The 25,989-nt window shown below is 42.9% G+C and overlaps 1 protein-coding gene across 1 annotated transcript in view; it reads right to left on the minus strand.

Moving 5' to 3' along the window:
• LOC118782358 (immunoglobulin superfamily DCC subclass member 3-like) overlaps window positions 1-25,989 on the minus strand; it is a 56,002-nt gene that overhangs the window by 25,513 nt on the left and 4,500 nt on the right. Inside the window, exon 2 of the mRNA XM_036535675.1 lies at window positions 25,092-25,397. Coding sequence (XP_036391568.1) covers window positions 25,092-25,397 — 306 coding nt within the window. The remainder of the gene's footprint in view (window positions 1-25,091; window positions 25,398-25,989) is intronic.

Raw genomic sequence — 25,989 nt, forward strand, 5'->3', positions numbered from 1 at the left:
ACTTCAACCAACCCCACAACAGGCTTTAAATAGGTGCACTGAAAAGCTGTTTTCAGTAGAGGGGCATCATTGATGGCTTTTCAGTGCAGATCTGTGGTTTTACTCCATCCTCCTCTGAGTGGGGGGGGGGGGGTATTTTGTATTTAGCTGATTCAGAAGCCCAACTCAACCGATATCTTCACTCTTTGCATTTACCCATGAAGAGGCTGAAAGAACAGGACATACAGGTAAACGCATCCCTTCCCTCACCAATTAGGTATTCTGCAGACACCACTCTGAGGCCCATGTGCTCCTGACACACATGAAAAGTGTCCAGCCCTCGTCAGGTAATGTAAAACCTGCAGAGGTCCTCACAGCTCAGGTCACAAGGACACAGAGCTGTGTAAAAAAAAAATAAATAAATGAACAACAACCAAACAAAAAAAACAACTTTAAATAAGGACTCTGACCTTGGAGATTCACAGCTGTTCCCTCACAAGAGACACCGCGATTTCTGTAAAGGAACTGCCTTCACTGCGGCCACTTTTGCACCTGACCCTGAATCTGTTTTATTATCCAACAGCTCAGTAAAAGAATGAATAAGGCATAGTAACAGGCACCTCAGTTCAACACCATGGTTATTGGCAACAAAAGCTATTTGCTTTCTGCATGGGGTACTGGTGTCTGAAAGCTTTTCCTTTGATGCTGGAGCATTTTGGGGGGGAATGAGAACACCAGACACTACACCTCTTATTTGGAGTCTGGTCTCATTGTTTAATCTCCACAGAGCGACAGCGGGGATATAAGATGGACACAGACAACAAAAAGTTCAGGGATGCAGCAGGGCATGGAATCCCTGGCTAATTAAGTCGTTATTGTTGCTAAGTTTCTTTAGAAAGGAACGGAGGAGAATATGAAAAGCCTCTTATGTGATTTATATTGTAAACAGCAGACCTGGCAGTGGCATGTCTACACTAGCGCAAGAAAAAAAAAAAAGAGATAGCGTAGGTAATTAGTGAATAAATATAAAAGCTTTTTTTGATGAAGTGGAACTGGAGTGGTTGGTGGGAATCCCTGTCACTCATTAAACCATCTTCCTGTTGTGGTAAAGTTGCACCCAACCCTGTCACCCCCTAGCCCTTTCACCCCAGAACAAAGAGACAGGGGTGTCTGTGCCATTACTCCTTCCCAGGGTCCAGAGGTAACACCTTGCACTCACTCAATAAAAAGCTCTCTCATGGACATTGCAGCACCCAGCTTAATTACAAATAAAATGAGCACTGAAAAGCACTGGGGAGATTATTTAAATGACTGCCGAGGAAGGACAGGGGAAGAGGCAGCAAGAGAGACGAGTAAAAGAGAGTGAGAGAGAGAACGAGGTTGAGGTTCATTTGAAATTAATTAGCAGGGATCTTTTTTGTTGTGGCTGTCATTGTTGATATTTTGATCCCTTTAAAAATGCATCAGTGAGTGTTTGGGAGCAAGGAGGCGCCGGGTAACAAAAGCAAACCTTGGTTCTTTAGAATAATATAATCAGAGAAGGGCTTTTGTTTGTTTTAATGATTGGCTACCAAAGAGATGCACGCTCATTAGAGCGCTTCAAAAAGGGACAGTAATTATTGGAAAACTCCATAGGAATCATAGCAACCGACATCCAAGAGAGCCCGGCCCCTTTCCGAGCTGCCCGAGCTCTTTCTGGAGGCGCGCCTTCCCAGAATGCCGTTCGGCAGGCGAAACTCAACGCTGTCTCAGCAGTCCAAAGCTGTCAGCCAAAAGGCTCCTGGGAACTAAACCACTGACTCCATTCAATTAAAATCTCATTTGTTTTTGCAGCACACAAGCTTTCAGCTCATGGCCCTGGCTTCACCGCACATCAAATAAGGAAATCTTACCACTGTGTCCAAAAGCAGACGGCAAAGAAATCTATCTGTATCTATCTGACTTTGTTAGGGTCCAAACCTATGTCTTACTGTACAAATCTAAAACTGCAAAAAATATGCAGTTCACAGAAAGTAACAGTGTTCGCCCTAAATGATGGGCATAATCAAACAATGGTCACGGTGCTAACTTCACACACATCACCAGTTGCATTTTCTCTCATGTTGTCATTTGCTCTATAAACATGTCTAAATAACATCTTGTGTTAAATAAAGCCATCACAGAGTTCTATGAAAAAAGAGGCACTTTATCACCATCATAAGCAGAAAACACAGAGAGTGGATCTGGTTTATACATGGCAGAAAAACACATATTCCTGCCATTCCTGCTCTGATTAAAAATAAAAGCCCTCAAGACCTTCAAGATACTGGCATTGGGTAATTCCAGTGCTTCATGTCTCCAGCTCAGAGAACGTTATCCTTTTTTCACTTTCCCCTCCCAGCAAGGACCCCCTGCCAAACGACCCCGCTCATTAAAGCCTTTGCTCTGTGATTGGTCTGGGTGCGGCTCCGTGAACCGGATTTGACAACCGACAGTTGCCTCTGCTTGTAATTTCGAATTGCTGTCTCGCTCTCGGAGCAGCCACCGGGGGAGTGGTGAGAGGGAGCTCTCTGGAGTTAATGGACCTTTCCAGCGTTTTCTTTATTTCACAGTGTTTAATGCAGAGAGCCACCGGAACGTGGCAGGAGCGCGAGGAGGTGCACGTAGGTCCGGGAAGGGGGGGTGGGGGGGGGGGGGGGGGGGGGGGGGGGGGGGGGGGGGGGGTGGATCATTAGAGCTGCAGAGAGCGCCCTCATTCAGCATGAACACTGACATTCCCCCGAGAGAGGCACAGAAAGGGGGGGGGGGGGGGGGGGGGGGGGGGGGGGCGAGAGAGAGAGAGAGAGAGAGAGAGATAGAAGGAGGGAGGGAGGGGAGGGAGCAAGGAGGGGACTAGGGGATTGAGAGAAGGAAAGAGAGGGAAGCAGATTCCAAAACCAAGGGGTAGAGGGAGAATATGGGAGTTGAGAGAGTAGGAGAGGAAGAGAGGGAGAAAGAAAAGGGGGAGAAAACTAGACAGAAACCGGTAAGTGTGAGAATGGGGGGACAGAGAGGAAGACTAGGGGAACAGGTGCGGTCTCGACGCATGCAGCACTCTTTTAAAACTGAACAAATAACTACTGTCTTTAACTTGACAGCACTAATAACTCACTAAAATGTGCAATGTTATCTTTTGGAAATACTGCAATACAGGTGAAATGCAAACATATTGTAACCCATTTAAACCAGCGTCTTCAGTACAAAACTCTCACACAAACTATGTCTCATTGTCAGCTTGCCCCTTTCACCATTCCAAACAAAACCATTAACTCACACTTTATTTTCACTCAAGACACAAACCAGTCAACTTGAACAAGAAATTACCACAACAGTCTCTCCTTGGTCTGCAGAATTCACATATTTAGTGCATACACTCACATTACATTACATTACATTACGTCATTTAGCAGATGCTCTTACCCAGAGCGACCTCCAAATGAGTGCATCACAATGCTAAGAGTAGTTATCGAGAAGTATTACAAGAGGTCAGTAAGGTCAAAGTTAAGTGCTAAACTAGTGTAGAGTGCTTTTATAGAAAATAGGGATATAGGATAGATAGAGATAGACAGAAAGGAAAGTAGACTAGAGATACAGCTTGAAAAGGTGAGTTTTCAGCTTTCTCTTGAAGTCACCCACTCGCATAGAAAATCATGTGCAAATGTATGTCTGTCAGCACTCTGAACTGTGTGTGCATAATGCTCCAAACCTCTAACAAAGCCTTGCACTGATGTCCATCTCCTTTAATGCAATCAGAGCATAATTATTGTCATTATTACTGTTATTATGCATTTTTTTTCTCTTCTTCACTCCAATATACCTCAATGGGTGTAATTTATTCACACTAGAGAGTGGCTTATCTAATGTACCCTAAAATAGATTTCCCAATCAGTCTCTATCTCATCTTAGGCCCAGAAAATAATGCAAAGAACCGATTGTTGGTGGAAAAAACACAGAGGCTGATATAACCCAGTTGCCCCAGGCCATATATCTAATTATTTTACCAATAGCGTTCGATACAACTGGCCGCTTCAGAATCTCAATTATTCGTTTTCTTCCCGCTTCCTGTCAGAAAGTGACGTCAGGTCCACACAAATAGGCAGTAAATCTCATTCACCTCTCCAGTGAGGAAAGCTTCAACAAAGCATAACCTTTTTTTAAAAACAGTGCCATTTTCTTTCTTATTCTTCTGTGGGGTTTGAAATATAGGAAACAGTAAAAGACATCTGGGGTGCAATACCATTTAAGTTCAGATGGAAGCAGTTTTCTCCTTTGTGGGTCGCTCCAGAAATTAAACGTGTGAATCGTGCACGCAATGAAAGGGCTGTTTTGAATAACAAAGTCGACGGACATTTGGCCTCACAAATCTCCCGAGGCAAAAAAGAAACCATTTCTTCCAGGCCATTAGAATGCAACTGCTCAAATCCATTCTTATGCACGCAGCATAAATCTTTATTTGTTCTGCATTTGCTGTTTGAAGTTCATTGTCTCGAAATCTTGAGAAACATGATCAGCCAAAATTATGGCTGTCAAAACAGAAAAAATCTAATATCTTACACCAAGAAAACCATACAAGTTTTCCACTTATCACTTCGGAGTAGTGGTGAACTTGACCATGGTTTAAGATCAAGATCAATCAAAATACTGAGACTGCTATAGTGAAACTAGATACAGATTTGTGAGAGAGGGGGGGGGGGGCAGATAATGAGAGTGGGTGCAAAAGAGAAAGTTTGAGGGAAAAAGAGAGGAAGAAAGAGAACGTTAGACAGAGAGAGAGAATGAACATGAATGGGTGCTGACGGATGGCCACACATCTGGCAGTCCCATGTCCACTCTCAAAAGAATGTGGGTGGGATGGCTCCTGTATACTCCAGTGCACTTAAAGGCACAACACATATTTGCACCATGGACATGGTAGCTACATCACCCTGATGACGCACTTACACACGTGCACACACACACACAGACACACAGAAACACAGACACACACACACGTGCACACAACCACACACACACACACAGACACACAGAGACACACAGACACACATACACACACACACACAATGGCACCCCAGCCCAGGGACCAGACAGAGAGTTTTGTGTATACCCCAAATGAGTGATGGCTGGGCCACCATGAGCAAAGGCCATGTGTCACTGTCACAGTTAGCGTGGAGGCTGTACCCTTTCCTGCTCACAATCACATACATGCTATATATATACTGGGCCATTACCATTCCCTGTCCCATCTGTTCATGGGCTTCACCTGGTATTAAAGGAGCCTCTACTTTGAACTGGACCACCAGCAACAACCAGTGCTACTGCACTTGGTGGACAATGCAACACTGAAATTTTGTTGTGCCAACTCAGACGCTAATGCCCAATCTGATGTATTTTGAGGCGTAAAGAGGAAAAATAAATGGATGTATTTACAGGTGATGGATGGAGACATATCATGCTGGGCTTTGCTCTCTCCTGCTATCTCCAGTTCCCTGCTACACAGAGCGATGTAATTTATTTTCTCTCTGGCGCTGATTAAACCTTTCATCCATATTAATGGCTTCCTTCTGACATTTTAGAAACTGAAAGCGTGAAACAGACAGACACACCAAGTGAGTGAGTGAGTGAGTGAGTGAGTTAATCAGGGAATGAATGCATGGGGGGAGGTGTTGGGGCAGCTGCTTTCATTTGCTTCGGGTTCTGAGACTGTCATCGTGCTCATCCACACTCATCCACCCATCATTTCACTTTGCAAAGTAAGCCCTCCTAAGTCCTTCTATGCCTGTCCAGCCCACCAAGCTTCACAGGCCTCCTCCCTTGCAGCATGTAACGACATGCCTACAACTCTCCACACCCAACACCATATCCCTCTGATGTAACGGGCATTAGCTGGCACTCTGGCTCAGTGGTATTGTGCACTGCCAGCTATGCCAGTCTGCTCCCGCTATCTTTCCACAGCTCTCTGGCTCCCTGTCCTGCCACTACAGCTTGATATGAACCACGTGCCAATGGAACTGCTATTCGCAATGCAATCTGCACGTTGGGAGCGCACAGAGGTGCCACATCATCGTGCCAGCTGGTCGATAGCCATATTTTCACACACTGCCTTGGAGTAAAAGTCACACACTCTTGCATCTTCAATGGGAAAAGATTTCCTTTTAATCCTAATCAATAATGGATTATAAATGATGTCCCTATTTTCTAATAGGTTTCAGGATCTTTTCTTGAAGCAGGTGTGCAAAATACAAAAGAATTACACCTGAAAAGGCAACTAATGACCGTGCAATCCAATATCCATCAGATCCAAGAACGGTATCTGCAAATGTGCTATTAACAAGCTAAATGAGTCCAGCTGGTGTGTAACTGCAGTGTGGAATCATGTGTGCAGCTTTCTAGGATCCTATGTTTTCCTAGAAACAGGGTATGCGCTACCTTTCTCTTCATCTCACATGTACTTGTACAGACACACACACACATACACACACACACACACTCTCTCTCTCTCTCTCATGGCGTGGCCGACGGTGGTAATAGGTTTCTTCTCCCATATTCTCTGCGTAAGCCAACTGGCACCCGCTCAAGGGAATTTTTCAGGCTGAATTGTGGCCATTAATCACAATCTGGGGCAAAACTGTGCCATCACATGTGTGGCAGGCAGGGATGTGCTCACTGGGGACAGAGAGGGATAGAAAAGAAGCAGGGAGAGAGGGTGGAGAGGGGGAGAGAGAAGACAGGAACAGAAAGGCACAGTGCACCACACTGGTAAAACCTCTGTTCCGGCTGCCTTCATTTGCCAGGCAGACAAAAAAAGTCACTAAATTTGGGATTCGGACGTAGGGAATAACAGTAAATGCCCAGATGCTGCACTGCCAGACAGCATACCACAGACATGAGCTTAATTAGTGGAGACCCAATTACACCAGTCACAGGGGGAATGAGACAGACAGAGAGGGTTAAAAGGGCTGTTAATATTTCAGCAAAACCCTTCGTCTTCCAGTAATCCTGAACAAGAACATAGCAAACTTCATATTCCAGGAAAGAACTGGAGCTGAGTGAGAAAATAATATGAAATGCCTAAACTAAGAAAAGACTTGAGGTGGGAATGAATGAAAAAAAATCTGATCCCTCACTAATCCAGATAGTGACTAATTTCACAAAAAAATTAGTCAGTGACATTAGCACAAAGCTATGGACAGAGAACAGCAAATGGTAGAAGCCACTCAGGACCTCTCTGTGTGCATAATTAAGCTGCGTGCAGAGCAGACCGTGGCCTTTCCCACCATCTCTAAGGGGACACAGCCAGCCCGGTGGTGACCAGAGTTCTGCATTAGGTCATGATAGGGCATTTTGCCATTTGGTTGACCATTCTTTTTTTGCCACGCCCACCAGCTACCAGCTGAGTTTGGTCACCAGGGAAATCACTGCCACTACATATCAGCACCTCTGTCCCATCCAACCTAATCCATATGAATTAATGCTAATATACACCACATCTAACCCTGTCCTTCACACTGTCCGTTCAACACACAAACACACTCACACGCACACACACATACATAAATATGTTAGAAACACTCACACAATACACGCACAAGCAGCATGGGGTCCAGGCCCCCAGCCCACTCCCAGCAGGAAACACAAGAATAACCATGAAAGAAAGAGATAGAAAATGAAAAATAAAGGTAAAGACAGACTCCAGTGAGTGTTTATCATGGCGTGGAGCAAAATCAAACCTCTTTCCTTGCATTTTGTGCTATAATAGAATGAAAATTTGTGGATAAAAACACTGAATCTATGGAGTAGCAACAACATTTCTGAGGGACGTCTTTCAAGATTTACAAACCACAGGTCATAATTTTGGAGATCCTGTTTTTTGTGGTGTCAGCCTTAACTGTGCTATGGTTGATCTTTCATGATGTGATCAACACAGGCCCCATCATGAAATATGGTGAATTAGGAGGAACATTTAATCTTAAAATCCCTATTTCAGTTACCATTGTTCTCTTAAGCAATGCATTTTCAAATCAGATTGTTCTTAATCTACTGTGAATGTCACTTGTAATTTGTAATTATAAATGAACCAATGCTGGCAAGAAACCCAGCCAAAGAACAACTGCCAGTCCATCAGAAAAAAAACAACAACATTTAAAAATGGATTCCACTTTAATCTCTTAAAATCACTCTGAACAATTACCTGGATTAATTAGGATTAGCATGCTCTCTTTGTCTAAGTAATGCTCTTATGTTCATTGATGGCCTGGTGTCCTGTTCAGGGGGTGAGTGCCGTGATGCCTCATGTTACATCCAGCCCTGCGGGATATTCCGGTTCTGACCAAAATCCCATCAAATTGGATCCATTTTTTTTTCCACACTTCACACACGTATCAAAAATTCTGTTTTCTTCTTTATTCAAATTACAGAGCCAAATATAAAAATAAGCAAATTCCACATTTACTATTGGCTCCCTGACACGAGAATCTGAATGCAAATTTTCTTTTAGTTTACATCAGTGTTGTTGGCAATCCACTGCGACATGATCCACAAACTAGCCACAAAGTGAGGACAAAAAAAAAAAAAAAAACATCAACTTTGCACTAAGTTTGGCCTTGCTGTCATGTGCAAGGCCAATAAAACCATCTTTAAATAAACCACTTTCAGAATCGACTGGAAAATTACTGGCCATGCAACAGAGAAAGACCACAACAACCCCCTTGAAACAGTGTGCTTATTTTCTGACAACACCTCGGGAAAGTGAGCAGACTATTACATTGCTGTCAATGATGGGTGCTCCTTTTCAGCCCGTGAAAATCTTTCAATAAAATGCTCTGTTTCAAGCCTTACTGACTGTTTCCGTACATAACAATCCCATACAATGCCGAAGGCTCCCCATCTGAGACTGGACATAAATTCTTTATATGATGAGTGAAAGGATGCAGTCTGACCCCTGGCACATAAGTGAAACTGCAGTGGACATTTATAAGCCTTTTCTATCTGTTCCTCCAACCACCCAGCTAGGTATGGATTTTACAGCATCTATAAAACCACCTCTGCAATATTCTCCAGTCCATGTCCGAAAGACTCCCCAGTGCCCCATAACCCTATATTTAACATTAGCACAAACCATGCAGACAGATCTGTGGCCTCAAAACTGCACAACACGAATAGAGCAGAAGGACATGATTGAGGCGGTTGTCCATATTTTGTATAGGTAAGCTCTCATGGCTGCACAGATGGGCTCGGTGGCACACCACTCAGCATCATGGTGTTCTGGAATGCTCTCACTAGCTGGAATGTCACAATCAGTGATGTCCTTGTCAGGAGTGAACAACACAAGGTTTAATGGCATTTTCATTCAGCACTCTTACCTCTCTCTTTATAAGGAGGATATTGAGTGGTTCTCTGAAAAACATTAACCCTGGCTGACTGCACCCAGAATTTATCAACCTTCCCATGCAAGAACCATTTACCTGATGAATGCTTGGTATGTCCAACCAAGCATACCACATACAAACATTTCAATGAAAGTGAACTTACGTTACTGGATTGTCACCTGATCGTATGATACCCGGCTTACCAATTGCAGTGGTCATCACCACTGGAATTTTTCTTTTTTTTATTCATTCATTCATTCATTCCAGCCCTAAAAAAGAGGGAGATAAATAACATCCTGCCACCCCCCCCTTTTTTTCCATACCTGGCCAGTGCCCTCAAATGGCCCCAATAATATGGAGAATAGAAGGGCAGGCGACACACAGGGGGGTGTGCCTCCCCAGAATTCCTTGATTGCATTCCAACCCAGCAACTTCACCTAATTGGTTCCAGTGGAATTTCATTTCCGCCCCAGGCTAACTGCACTTAGCACAAAAAAAAAACCGGAGAGGCTTTTAACCCAGTCTAACTCAGGTGCATTACCCCATGTGACTCAGATGCCAGGCCACACAAAAAATGAATAAACACACTTCCCTCTTGTATAAGTCATCAGTATGCCTGGCAGAACATCAGCATCTAAATGCCACATCTTCTTTTCAAAATAGGGGGAGCAAACACAGAATTGAATAAATGATAAAAATGACTAATGCACAGACAAGTAATGAATACACTTATTCGGTATTCGCCTATCTGCTCTTTGTAGTCTAGGCTGCAGTTTATAATGCTCTGTAAGTCCCCCTGGAAAAGGGCGCATGACAAATAAATCCACAGCAATAAAGGAATAGATCTACTTATCAAAGTGTCAAATCTAATGATACCCTATTAAGTTTCAAGAGTCTCTCTGGTTTTCTGTCTTCAAACATAAGTAAAAAAACACAGCCAAGACACTTAAGATCAACAAACTTATTTGTACATGAAAAGGGTGCTGAGCACGATTTAGCCACTCAGCTGGCAGCTTGGAGAAACATTAAACCGTTGAAACAGATCTCTACTGACAGTGTGACAAATCAATGTTTTTTTTTTTTTTTTTTTTCCTGCATGTGAGCGTGTGTTTGTTCAGCAGTGGTCTTTCATGAATCTGAATGCCCGGCTGCAGCGGCCGTGTTTTGGGAAGGGTCAGGGGTGTCAGAGCAGGGGCGTGGGTTCCTGGGAGGTGTCAACGCCAAGGCTAAGCCAAGGTCACAGCCGTTGTCCCGGAGGCCACAGGAGAGGGGGAGGGGTGAAGGACTGGAAAGGGGGGGTGCATTGGAGGATATCGGGCATGGGGCGGGGCATTCTGCACCAGTGCACTCTTAGAGATTTCAAGCCCCCCCAACCTCCCTAACCATCGTCCCCTGACCTATGGCACCACCATCTGAATAAATACAGAAGGAGAGGGAGAGAGAGTGAGGTGGGAGGTTGGGGGGCAGTGGGGGGGGGGGGGGTGATTGAAAGGCTAAAAAAAAAGACAAAAGGGGGCCTAACACAGCATGTCTGTCAGCCTGGAGAGAATGGAGTCCTGGTCTTCTTGACAAAGACATGCCGTCCAGCATCACAGCCTGCAGAAAAAAGAGCATCTCCCCTTGTTCCCAGCAACTCAAGGCAGACTTCTCCATAATTCAATCACATCTACACTCTGAGGTGCATAGTATAAAAGAAGGGGGCTGGGGGAGATTGGACTGGGTCCTCTGTCAGATTATAGCTGTCTGCTGTCCATCACATTAGCAGGGCTTTGTCCCTGGTTTCACATTGTGGAGGGCAGAGCAAGCAAGTCAGCAGGGCATGTACTTTAAGGCACGCGGATAAGCATCACGCCTCTTCCTGAGCACTGATTCAGGGAAAGGGCTAAATCAGGGCCTAAATATGAGGCCATGGCCCACACTAACAGTGTCCTCTCCCTCAACACTTAGTGCCCATTTATCCTCCTTGTCCAGATATTCTCAGCAGTCAAAAGCAAAAAATAAAAACAACTACCATAGGGGAGGATAAGCTACACAGGCCAGATGAGGGAGTTTTTTTTATTGATGGTTGGTGCAGCCCCATAAAGGTTTGTATGCAGGGCAGCGTTTGGCTGTAAAGGCAGTGTTAAGTGTAGCCAAGTGAAATGCTGGAGCAACAGGGATGGGCATTTTGAAAGAACATCACTGACAAATCCCTTTCAACTGTCTATAAGACTGCATGTATAGGAACATGTACAAGTGCAAACGCAACCTGAGAAACTGTGACAGCTATCAGGATGCGTGCATCTAGACTTGGACAGGGACACCGGTTACAGGCGACACAAACACTTTCATAGACACACAGAGCTCACACAGCTGGGATAGAGAGTGTTGTGAGCAGGAGCCCAGACAGACACTTGCAGACAAAATAGAAACACACACAACAAAAGGCTGTCCCAGACTAAACGTCCTTATGCTTCCACCCCACCTCTGGCCTCCCCTTTGCCCTGTCTCCTTGTGACCTCTGACCTCTTTTATGCAGGAACTCCACAGAGGATCCCAGAATACAAGCAAGAGGTTTTAAGCCCTTTTTGGTCTTTGTCTAACAGAGGCCAGGGTATTCATGATTCTTCTGAGCCATGATAAAATTAATTAACAAAATATATCCCTTCACCCTCAACCAGCCCTTCCACAGCGTGTCAGACCACACTCGGGGTGAAGAATTGTGCTGTGAAAACCTGCCACTGTGTGCAGTGCTAAAGAACATTACATAGGCTAAATATGCTTCATCTCCTCATTGCTTACTGCCCAGGGGAAGAACTGCATGGTCGACATGGGCTACACATGTCTCAAAATTCACATTTTTTAAATGTTCTAATTATACACAGTCTACATAGCACACCAATGAGCTGGCCAAAGAGTTGTTGAGCTCTCTGAGTGAAAGCCCCTTCCAAGTAAAAAAAGGAAGACATCTTATTCAGTATATGTGGCTAGTAAGACAACTAAAATCGCTTGACAACCCATGAAACTGGTTGCTACCTAGATAGCCAAGTAGCTAATGTTAGTTAGACAAGCAAGCAGCTAAACAATCAATGATAAATTAGATTACTGTAAAGTTATTTATAAACTAGTTAAATAAGTACCAACCTAGTGAGCAATGTAATCAGTAAGCTATCTAGAAGAGTAGTTTGGGAAGCATTAAATGATGCTAAATTGGCTTATCATGAAGTTACTCATGCAATTACGTATCATGAAGTTACTTAAGCAAGCAAGCTAACTATCTTAGAGGCAACAGGGATGTACTTGTAGTGATGTTTGTAGCAAGTATGAAGTACACATTAATGCCAACCTAACTTTGCATTGGGTATGTGGTGCCTTTAAAGAGTCTGAAGCTTTGATTTAGCACTAGGTTGCCTATCCCAGGTGATGTCCTTTTCACATTCAGTTGTCCTTTTTGACAAAGGTAAATATTTTGTCCAATCATACAACTCACACAACTATTTCTTATAATGATCACACAGTCCCTCAGTCACAATATCCTATGTGCCAAAATGTAAACTACAGCTTTATGTAGAAACTAATTCAGCATACACACCGAAAGGAAAACTGATATATATACGTATACGTATATATATATATATATATATATATATATATATATATATATATATATAATTCAAAAAGTTGTACAAAAAGTTGCACCCCATCCAACTCTCTTCCTAACCCTCAGGAATAGAAGGTGTTAGCACAGAAGGACGGTGGATGAGATGACAAGAATGACAAGAATAAAGGAGAGTGAGAACAAGAGAGAGAGACAAAGACTGAAAACATCACCCAACACAAACTTATCTCTTAGTTACCCTGCAGCTGTCCCCACTTCATCTCCATTCAAAAAACGCTGGGATACCTATTTGCATCCCTGGCTCGTGGCCACAGCAGAGCCCTTTAAACGTTACTGAGTCACCCGTGTTTTCACAGTGACCTTGTCACAACAGTGCTGTTGTCTCTGGCAGGAGAGTTTTTGCTGGTCTGCTCTCCATGAATGGCACCAAAAAAGAGATGTAGCTGAGTGAGTGTTGTCTAATTGCTCAGCTCTGGAAAAAAAAGACTCTTTCCTTTTGCTGTGGCTGGCCCACTACCAACTGTTCGTTTCACACAAGACAAAAAAAGACTAATTACACACTAAAAATGGTATGATTGTATCTACAGGCATTCGGAGCAAATCCCCACTTATGTTTTCCACTTTTAAAGACACTAAATGAGAATGCTACACATATTGCGCATCAATTTTTGTATATGCTATACAGACAGAGTGGGAGTTTGGATGACTGTTAGAGTGAAGCCGTTATTCATCAAAAAGCACAACAAAATCTAAGAAATTTGAAAACATAAAAATATATTACACTCAACTGACCTTTTCATATCATTTTATAAAGTTTCCATATTTATGTGCAGGTGTTAATAGTTATTTTTAAAGCTACAATTGAGGGTGTTTAGCTACTTTTGACAAGCCCTTTTTACATGGCATTTCTGTCAAACTCATATATTTGGAGGATCAAAATAAACTGAAATTTGGAGAAGCAAAATAAACTTTGAACTGCATTTACTCCTTTGAATCCTTCTCTAGTTTCACTGAAAGCACTTTATTTACTGTTTGACATGATATGGTGGTAACAGCACATTAGAGCTAATCCCTGCCTGTGGACAGGCTGTGCTTGATCCACACTTTGCAGGGACTGCAACCAGTGTATGAGTGTGTGAAAGCCCTGCTTGCCCGGCACAGGTTGCGGATTTACGCCCATTACTGGACAGTACCCGCTCTGCTCAAGTGCTCCAAAAGGGGGATGAAGTTTCACTTTGTCCTTGTGCTACTGAAGGGGGAAAAAAAAGCACATACTCTACGGAGAGATTCAAGGCAACATTCCACACGGTTCCACTTCGGTGCAAGTAGCCTTACAGTTCTGAATAGCACACTCGAGTGGGTAAAGCAGCCACTGGTAATTAATACCAGACAGAAGTTTCCGGGGGAAGACTGGACACACACAGGCTTAGCAATAGTAAGCTGCACAGCACCAACTATGGTGTCATCCTAACACAAAGTGTGCCTGTGGGCTAAGGACCTAAAGCATACCCTTTTCCTCCAGTGCTGTTAAGATGATTCATAAGCCTTACAGGACCTTCTAAAAAGCAGATCTGGCTTCTGCTTTATAACTATATCACATTAATGGCACAGTATACATTTGTTTAATTGTTTAATACATTGTTTAAGTTGTCAGTGCAGTGTTGTGTTTAAAAAACTGAGCTTGTTTGCAAACTGGATCAATTCCCAGGTGGGGAATCTGTGATTACAGTTATTAAAGTTAGTATGCTAACTGCTGTTATAGTGCTCTTCCAAAGCGGGTGATCCTGACTGCCTCAGTGAATACAAGGAATAAGCGGATAAAGTGTCTACCGCTATGCAAATTGACAATATTAATAAAATAGCAGACACAGTTGTGTTCACATATAATACAGTTATTCAGCTACATACACATTGAAGCAATTTTAGTACTTTGGTGAGTACTTTACTGAGTGGTACAATAGCAGTGACTCTTCCAGTATTTGAACATGGAAATCATCTGGTCACAAGGCAAATCACCAAAAAACTATTGCATATACGTGCCCTATTAAGAGCTGATGTGAACTCTTCAGTCCATTGGAAAGGCGGCCAGACTGTGTAATTCCAGAGGCCACATGGTTTGTGATTTATTATGCTTAGAAAAAAGTAGAAATCCATACATATTTAGAGATGTGGACCTCTTGGGCAACCTTCAACCTACAGAAGAGGCTCCCAAATCAATACAAATGACTCCATTGTTTTCAACAGGACTCGTTTTACACAGCAATTGGACCATGGGAGAGGAACCTTCGTTCCAGTAATACGGTGACACGGCTATTTTCCGAGAAAGGCTACCACACAAGTTTCTAGAATTTCCATGATGCCCGGGACACATATGAATAAATGCATTGAATCTATCGACAGATAACATTTGGCTTGTGAATAGAACATACTCTAGCTTTAATCAATGAGGAGAAAAGATAGCAGAGGAAGAGAGATAAAAAAAGATATTACATCACAGGAAATCTGGTGATGTATGATCCAGTCTAAAAATAAAGAAATGAAGAAATGAAAGAAACTAAAAAAAAAAGAGACTTAAAAAGAAAGGCATAACTCCTTCTTACACTAAATGAGTGCTCATCTTCAAGTATGAGGTCAGTGAAGGACAGAATATGTTTATAATATGAAATGAAGAGGTATGACCTTACTTACACAGTAGTAAAGTACAGAGGTAAAGGAAACGAGGACACTTATCTCTTTATTACCGAGAAGGATATTTAAGACAGACTTCTGATAAATTTACGAAGGCCACCTGAAGGCTCACAGTCAGTCAGTCCAAACAATCGCAAGCTTGTGCTGTCCTCCACAGTTCCCTATTGTGGGGCCCAGCCGTGCATTAGAGAACCGTTCAACACTTGCATGATTTGATCACACCTGACAATGCGTGGTGCGCAGAGAGATGAGCGCGCTCGCTGCTAGCGATGATGAAATATCTGCCCTTTGTTCATAAACAAGACACAGCAGAACAGACAACATCATTCTGCAGAACCAAAAGAAAGGAAAGAGGGCAAATGAGAGGGGGGGGGGGGGGGGGGGGGACGGACAAGGAAGTCAGGTGAGAGACAACAGGAAATCAGAGATAATACCTGCTAATACCATAGTCTAGCTCATATTTACAAAAAAGTAGCAGTATTGGTAAATAGTTGTATGCATAGTTGTAGTTGCACAGTCACAATGTCATTCTCTTTATATCAATGTGTCCTTCTTAGAAAAAACCAAAACTAATTTGGAGCCAGTTAATGAGCTGACTGTTAAAAGATGGACCCTTATCTCACAATCCTCACCAAAAAAAACCTCATTAATATAGATACCAAAAGTTTTGCTATGTTTAAAAAAAGGTCACAAAAAAGGAAGATTTGAGACTAACCATTTTATCTTTGTTCCTGCATAATGGCCTTACAGCAAATTTATTTTACTATACGAGAGCTGGAAAGAGTGGAGCTCTTCCCTCTATTGGGAGTGCAAAACCTCTGCTAAGTTGACCTGTTGCCTGTCTTTATGAGTGTAAATCCTAGGGAACTACAAGGGAGGTCTCAGAGTCATGCTGCACAGTCAAAGTAATCCCCAGCTTAGCTGGGAGCAGGGCATCTCAGCTGGTATCCATGGACGACACAAGCCCTCTTTGTGAATGCACAAACGGAGGCTACCTAGAAACAGGATTCTGTAATCAAAGACAAAGTTCTGTTATCCTCCTGGCATAAGGAAAGGACACAAAGAGCTTCTTCCACACTAAATATAGGTTTTTGACAGATTGAGCTGTGGGCTCCAGCATTTTCCCCAGACTAGATATTCACTGGACAAACTTCACTATAGTTCTGGAGTCTTTACAATCTTCTATTGGGCAGCAGCAGCATTCCAAATGTTCCAGTGAAATGTTACTGAGAAATATGATCAGAAAAAAAAAAACAGGAAAACACAGAATATCAAAGAATTTTGGCAGGGCATAAGGTATGCTATATGCACTTATTTTCAGACAATACTTAAAATGGTTAGTTTGCATATGGCTCTGTATTAGGACTTCTCCCTGCTCTTAACCAGGGCTGTCCTTCACTCAGTTCTCCCCTCTCCCGTTTCCTACCCTGAACGTGCTCCCACTCTGCTGTGGATTTCAGTCACCGGGCTCAGTGACATTGGAAAGTGTGAAGTGAAACTTCAAAGCCCCGTAATGGACTGGGGGTTGAGGGGGGAGGTGGAGGTTTTGTGGGCAGACAAAGGAGGTGGACAGGCATGCAATTCAGTGAGGACCCACTCAGGAGGCCAGGGGATGTGAATGCCCCCTGAGCTCTGACTGAGGAACACCCCCACCCCTGCAGCACCGCACCCAGCACAAACCCGCCAACCTCAACAGTCTGGCAGTTCGTTAGGCAATGCATGTCCTCGCGACCACACCCCTCTGCGATCCACAACATTGGCTCCCACAGGCCGGTGAACCTAAACAGATCCATTTCCTCTTTACACACGGTTACACCAATCATTGCTTTTTTTTTTTTACATCAAATCAATCAAAAGAAGTTAAGGTAAAGTGGAAAGTAAGCTGACTCTGCTGACCTTGAGAGGGAAGTGTGACAGCTCTCTCTAGCAATCTTTAACTGAGGCACTACCCCCTTTCACCTTTTTATCCCAGGCAGCTCCCAGGGATTTAAGATTAAACTCTCATCTAATTGCTGGATGAGTTTTAAAATGAGAAGGAAATTTATAAGTCACCAAGTTAATTAAAAACAAAATAATATTATAAAGTGTGTAAAAAAACCGTAGTTAATACACTGTAGCTGTCCCAGATCTCTAAAATTCCCCAAGTCAATGGAAGTCTCATGTGCTGAATACAATCCAGGAAAAAAAAGAAAATAAATACTAAGTTAACAAAGCCTAAACTCTTTCCAATTAATCCTAAGAAAGGGAAAAAAGCTTGTCCTTTGGACTGATCATTAAAGCTATTTTGTACGGGAGGCCATTGTGTTCAGTTGCTTAGTGACGGGTCTACATAGGAATGGGGGGTGGACCGTTGGTAAATGGCCGGCTCGGTCCACTGTATAGCTCCCGTAATTCATTGAGAGGATAAAAAGCTTCCTGAGTCCAAGCTAATGAGGAACTCCGAGGGGGAAAAGGAGGGCGAGCGAAAGAGAGACGGGGCCAAAGCCATCAAAGTGATAACATTTACAAAAATGAGTGTTTCCTGGATGGCCCACTGATTGAGAGAGCCGACAGGGAATCCGCACTACAACAGTTCCCAACCGTGAGCTCACAGACACGGCAGACAAGCAAATAAGAAGTGCAATTTATGGATGAGGGGGACTTTTTTTTTTATCCGAGCGGGGTTGTAAAGAGCCTTCACTAATCGTGGCACCCTTTACATGGTGGCCGGGCTGTCAGCACGTTGCTGTAGGGGGTCTGTAATAGGCACAAATTACCCCAAAGTACAAATTGAGTATGAGCACCGACACTGACAAATACACAAAAAAAGAAACCTTTGATCTTTAAAGGGTTGAAAGAGGATCTATATTTCACCTCACTTAAGGGAATAAAAAGACCCCCCCCCCCCAAATCCTTCCCTCCCCTTTCAAAATGTCCTTCTATTGGCTGGGTGTGAAAGAATGAGAGCCTGTGGTAATTGTTGGAGACACTCTCATATGCTAAATGCTGTGGCCTGAGGTAGGCTGTTAGACCAATCACCCCATGTGTACAGTAGGCATGGTGCACTAACAAAAATACAGCGGATGCTTTGCTTCCATGTGTGGTTTAGTTAAACTGATCGGATCTACAGGAGCACCACGGATAATAGTCATACCATATCTGTTTCGTTTTCTACTTACATGATGAAAAAACAAAGCAACTGAATTGAGGCAATGGCGATGTCTGTTTCTGCTTCTCCAGCACGCAATGTTCTGGCACAGACAGGAGGTAGTCTACTTGTGTGAGTGTGCACATTTGGCAGGTAGGAGTGTCGGTGTGTCTCCTCTGGTTTGCATCAAGACGACAGATGGGTAATGTTGGAAATGCCCACATTACTGAGCTGCTCCCACCCAATATCCCCAGCCTTTCATAAAGTATACCTACTCAGCCAACCCCTTGTGCACAAATTTCCAATAGCTGCTCCCAGAATCTGGAGAGGGGGTCAGGTGAGCAGGTGGACAGGGCCAATTAGTTGTTAAGAACAGAGGAAGGGCAACATATCGCAAATACACTTGGAGACCACTGTCCCCCCAGCATCTGGGAGCAGCATCCCACTTGGAAATCAAACCTGTAACCTTCTTGTTACAAGCCACGTAGTTGGGACATTTAAGAGTATTTTAAAAAGTATACACCTGGTGCCCACAATTACAAACAATTACAACCTAGCGAATGGAACAGGCCATGCCAGACTCAGGGTTTCTCAGTATGGATAACAGTAACATTGGCAGAAAGGGATACATTGGAAGGGAATTACCAGCAGGTTTTCCTACGATTTGAAGGGTGGATTGTTGTCAACCCCAACGCCCCACAGAAACAAATATTACATTTCTCCAACACTGGAGAAATGTAATATCATTACCTTCACCCCCATCAAAGGAGGTGAACAGGGTTAGAGGCCTAGGAAATCACAGTGGTCTTCCAATTTCCAGTTCAAACATACAAAGACAAAGAAGGAGAGGGAGAGAGAAAGAAACACATTCTTCAGTTCCTCTCTATCCCTATAAAAGGAAACTGTTCACTTCTGTCTTATCAAACACATTTCTGTAAACACTTGCCACATACACGGGGACTATGGTTTAAGCATTGTGTGCTGAACAAAAAAAAACAGGCCACCAACCTCACAGCAAATAGTACAGGTCTGACAGCTTATTTCTTGGAGGAGAGGTGACAAAAACATAGCAAAGAGAGCTGGAGCTAAAAAAAGGACCTTGATTGACTGATTTTGCAAAGGAAATACAGCCTTGCTTCATGCATTAACAGCACCCAAGGTGCTTTTACAAGCTCGCCATGATATGTAATGATTTTTTTATATCCGACTCACTCTCAAGCAGCATGTCTTTAAGCACTATTAAAGGGTAATCAACAACAGTCTAATGCTAAGTGGAGCCCACAGCTCCTGTGTTGCACACAAACATCCACGGCTTCTGCTGATACCGGCTAAAAATCGAAAGCGTTGCTGACAAACAATGCTAGGTCACACCTTATTTTCTTATTTGTGCACGCTCACAAGCCTTCCATTATGCATGCATATCACTTTGGTGAGCACAGCATTACTATTTCATAAGGTATACATAAACAACTGCAGTGCTTTCATGTAAAAAAAACGAAATCTTGCAGTTGAGTACATGTGGTATATCACTTATAATCAGCTGCCATGAGACACACTGCTTTCCAAAGTGGTAATTCCATGTGTATGTATGCTTTATGAAGGCATTAGGCAGTTAAAATTAATGGAAAGTATGACCCTGTGTTCACAGAAGAAAGAGGATGCAATCGTGTGCTACTTGGCACAAGCAAGAGCTGTATAATACCTGAGATAAAAGGCACATGGCCGAACATTTGTCTTCCTTTTTTTTTCTTTAAAGAGGTCATTCTTTCATTGGGGCATTCCATCCTGTTGTTTGAAAAAACATATTAAACAGTCATTAAGACAGAGGTCATGCCCTGAAGCAATCTTTCCTGTGACACATCCATTCCCTTGAGCTCAACATCAGCACACAAAACACACACACCTACAAGAGTAAAGACCCCGAACATGTGTCCCTGCCAATCCATTAGAAGACTTGTGGACACGCTCTTGTTGAAAACCTTACCTTGGATAACAGTCACATACTTCATTAGTCTGACCTAAAGAACACTGAGCTGTGAGCTCAATGGTCAGGAGGGCAGAATGTGAATGTGTAATCAGTAATCTAAGCACTAATCAATTAAAGTCACATGCCAGGGGTCATCAGCTAAGCTGTCCTTGGGAGAGAAAAAAAAAAACATTAAATTGGACCCACTATCAATGGCCATCAGGCTGAACAAGACTATGGATTGAGGCTGAGTAAGACTGTGTCTTACCCTTTAGAAATGAGCACAATAGCACAACCAGTGTCATTCTCCTTCTTCAGTAGCAAATCCTGAACAACACATTCCTATTAAGTAATTACTGGCAAAAGAAGACATGTTCAGATGTGGAAGCTTTAAACTGCTCCAGAGGTGTGGAAGAGCCAGGCTTTCATATTGCCTTTCACTGATTTTATTCATTACATTATTGTCATTTAGCAGATGCTCTTATCCAGAGCAACTGCATAAGAGCACACACTAAATGACACAGCTGGATATTTATTGAGAAAACTCTGGGTTAAAAGCTTTGCGCAAGGGTACAACTGTGGTGCCCCAGCGGGGAACTGAACCAACAACCTTTTGGTCTTTTGGTTACAAGTCCTGCTCCTTACCACTATGCTAAACTGCCATCTGTTGTGGCATCTATTGTTTCTCCAAACTATGCCCCCAAGCCCATCTAATGCTCACTCCTGCCCTATCCCCATTTTCCCCGACCTTACCCCCTCAGAGCGCTAAAGCTTGGTAGTACTTGAGATTGCAATTATTCTCTCTACACAGACAGTACCTGCCTACACCACCCTGAATGGACTTTTCTCTGATTGTGTGTGGAGTAAAAGGGGGCACAAAAATAGCAAAGGTGAGATTATGAGGATAAGCCTTGGCAGGTGGCAACACATCCACCTTTATTGGCCTCATACCTCTTCCAGGAATGGCACACGCCAGATCTCTCACCTGATATAAAGTCTGTGCTGCTGTTATGCATTCATGCATGTACCGATTCCCTTACTCCAACCATGCTTTTTTGAGATAATCAGCACTTTGCTTTGGAAATGAAATGCAATTTAAATGTTAATAGAATCAAAGGGGATCTGATACTGCTTGCTGTGGCCTGATGCATAATGCAAACAGTATTAACATTGTTAATAGGATCAGTTTTTTTGATATACTGTATTAGTACTGCTTTAGGTCTGAGTTACTCAGTGAGAGAATTGGTCGCCTTAATCCAAACTCCACTCGGATCAAGCAACACTCCCAATCTCTTCAGAAATATTTCATAGTTCGTGCAGCAGGCACATTAAAGAATCGCCCTGACGTAAAATCTGAAAGGTAAAGCTAAAAAACGTAACTGAAGCATGACCTTTTGAGATACAATCCCTCGAGAGACATTCAAAAGGTTTCTCCTGTCTGCTGGCACTGTTGCGCGGACTGGCCAGTTTCCCATGGGCAATGAGATAGGCTTTGTAGCCATCGCCGCCACACAGAGAAATGCCTTGAGTCCACACCGCAGCCAGCCATCCACTTACATGACAGGTGCCTCCTTGCTCTGCTTCCATTCTACTTCTGCTGTTGTTCTGATTGCACTAAAAATACATACATCCATATGGCCCTAGCAGGACTGTCAGAACAAATGACTTCCATGGTTACACGTACCAAAGAGAGTAATGGAGGTAAACACCATTAAATAAAGACTTAAGTATTGAGCATTAATTTACAGATTTATTAAAATGAGAGATGGCTTAGATCACAAAAAATGAAAATTAGATAAGTGTATCAAGTTTACATTTATTTAAAGGCAGCTTAAATGATTGTATGCAAAGATGAAACCCAAGGAAACTGTTTTGGCTGGATTTGCCTGGACCAATCGATTGTTATGTGTTTCAAAAGTACAACTAAATTGTGGTTCCTTGGGGAATAGTTTGAAATACTGTTTTTTTGATAATGATAATGAATGAGTGTGTGTGTGTGTGTGTGTGTGTGTGTGTGTGTGTGCATGCGTGTGTATATGTGTGTGTGTGTGCAATCTTTCAAGAGCTGGAGATAAACAAAGATAAATGATTTTGTTTCGCAGCGTGATCAATAAACATGTGTCCAGCAATTCAGACAATAGATCTTAAAGTTGAGCCAGACTCTGCTCTGCTGGCTTGAATCATACAAAGCCAGAGAGACAGGGTTATTTTAGCTGTGCATGTTCATCCAATCAGCTCATGAATATTTACACAGCCTCTGTCTGATTGGATCACATCTTGGTCTTCCGCTCAACAGTGCCTCACATAAAGCTGATGCAGTCAGTGCTCCCTTTCACATAGGAATATTGCCACAAATGACTCCCAGCACAGCCTTGGAGCTAGAGTGGGAACACAGGCCACAGGCACCGCCGAAGGCTTTGGGTTGTGTTTGTGATTCTGTGTTGCGTATTTGTGAGACTGCACTGTAGGTTTCCATCAGCAGCCATGAGCTGGGCACACAGCCCTTCACATATAAACAGATAAGACCTGCAAGGCAAAGACCTGGCAAAGGGAGCAGACAGTGTCTAGCATGCTGGTGGTTTTTTTTTTTTTCTTTTCATCACAGTCTTCTGGAGACTGTCAGGATAAATCAATAGACAGATTTGCTGGCTGGGATATGGCTATTTATATGGATAGATGGACAAATATGTTGAGAGAGGCATACAGACATTTCTTGTTTCACAGCATTGATGAAAGGCACAAACTCCTCTTAGCTGACTGGGAAAGCAGGCAGAAGACTGACCGGACTAAAAACCTATTTCCAGCCAGGTTTTCATAGGGCAACTAAAAAATGTGAAAATAGAAAAGGCAGGAAAAAAGTGGAGCAGCTACCTGGAACAGGTGCTGTTATTCATTGATAATAATTATTTAATATGCAGACTGTATAAATTTGTGTTTTGTTTATTACATGTTGCATATTCAGTGTCTAACCTTTCTTGGATATAACAAATGTATAAACACCATTTAATTATTATTCTTGGCTATTCATTTTTTAAATTTGTCAATGCAAGATTGCATTGCAATGCAAAAGTACACAGTCTTATGAAGTGGTGCTTGCTAGAGTGTCAGCACCTCTGATACCGTGATGTGGATTTTAATCTTCATAGTTTGTGCACTTCTCTATTTTAAACATGTAGTAAATGCTGATTACAACTAGTGATACGAGTGCTGAATACACACAACAGTTGGACACAGACATTAGAGTAAGACATGGAATTCCAGTTAGACCCTGGAAAACGTGTGACCCGTGGTGGGATTAATCACCAATTCTGAGCACAAGAGCTGATGCCGGCAAAATGTTCCAGAACCGATCTGCAACAAACAGGAAGTCAATTGGGAGTATTGTGAGTGAAATGAGGTGGAAATATATGATCCCGTCCCTGAGACACTGGAGAGAGGTCCAGCAGCTTTGGAAAAAAAAGTAGGCTGAGGGTACCCAGCAGGTAAAGTTGCAGAGAATTACAGTGTTCAGTTTTTTTTAGTGAAGACCATAGAGTCTCAAAAGGGAATAATGATGGAGGCAAGAGGATGCTTGAGTGAATACAAAGAGAGAGAAAAAGTACAACCAACAAATGAACCTAACATTGATGTTGGTGGCCTCAGCCGCAGAGAAGAGTTGATTCATCCCAAGTGAATTACCTTCCTCGGCATGTCCTCATTCATCCACTCAGATTCCGGCTACAAAGCCTCTTAATCCATCAGAGTCCAGCAGCAGGCTTAACCAAACTCTGGACTGCAGGTCAGAGGTCTAAGGCTTGACTAATCAAGCTCAGAGTATAAAGCAGGAAGTGACTTAAGGCAATCGCAGTCTGGAGCGAAAGGAAATGGGTGGATGGAAGGGTTTGTAAAAGAACTGAGGTGATTAACTACAGCTCCCCAGGTCAGACTATGAATTGCCTGCTGTCATAGAGGAAGACAGATGTTTTTTAGTTTTTTAGTGGAGTCACATTGATGTGGTCTCACCATACCAGTTCAAAACATTGACGTAAGAGTTCATTTTCATTGTGCTTTTCTTCACGTACTTGCTACCCCTGGATAAAGGTATCTCCTAAGTGACCTTATGATGGTGATGATGGCAATAATAATAATAATTAAAAATAAATTATTAGTAGTAGTATTAGTATTGTAGTAGAAGTAATAAATAATAAATAATAGTAGTAGTAGAAGCAGTAGTAGTAGTGGCTGAATTACGTCTCTCTCCAATTATATTATCATAAGTAGATCGTGTCACACATCTAAAACCAAAGAGAAAATATAACAGAGCACAAGAGAGTTCTGAACACAAGTGCTGACAGTGATGGAGGTTCTTACTTGCAGCCTGCACTCGGGCCCTGCGGCTCACCACCAGCCCAAATGAATTCTGAGCAACGCACTCATAGTCTCCCTCATCAGAAGAGCCGTCTGGCTTGGTCCTCTGGAATCGGCCAATTAGCAGCGAGCCATTGGCAAACATGGCATAATCCTGGTCCTCTAACAGAAGCATGCCATTCCTCCTCCACTGGGTGGTGATTGGTGGAATGCCATCCACCTGACAGTGGAGCATGAGGGGCTGCTCCTGCACAGCAATGATGTCACTGGGCTCCAGTGTGAAGGACAGCTCTGCCCCCCTGGTTACACCTGCGCACACACACACACACACACACACACACACACACACAGACAGAGAGACAGAGACAGACAGAGAGACCGGGGGAGGGGAGGACATGAATCAGTGAATCAGTGCATGTCATAAATGAAGAACACAACCAGTAAAATCCTCATTTCTAACCTGTACAACCTACAAAGTCTACCAATACCAATGCCTGAAAAAACACAGAGAACATACTATAGGGAAATACGGTCATTACTCAGTGCTTTCACCCCCTGCTTAGCATACATATTTGCCCAAAATATCTTCTCTCTTATGGCATGACCAAACAAACAAGATATACTTCTGATCTTAATTTTTTTTCTAGATAAATAAAAGATTACGCATAATTTTTCCCTCTGCAGAATAACCCAATGCTTTGCCAAGAGTCTAGAACTAGTTTGAAGACTTAAAATAAACAGATAGACTTCCATGTGGGTTTTATTCAAGTCAACACAAAACAAGGTTGAGAGCATTTCAAACACAGAGTGAAACAGCATCCACATGCCATTTTTTTTTCTCCTGCCTTGTTGCAGTGTTGACCCTATGTTTTAGCGACAACAGAACTATTTTAGCAATGAT

This window comes from Megalops cyprinoides, chromosome 8, assembly GCF_013368585.1.
Source record: "Megalops cyprinoides isolate fMegCyp1 chromosome 8, fMegCyp1.pri, whole genome shotgun sequence".
NCBI classification, from domain to species: Eukaryota; Metazoa; Chordata; class Actinopteri; order Elopiformes; family Megalopidae; genus Megalops; species Megalops cyprinoides.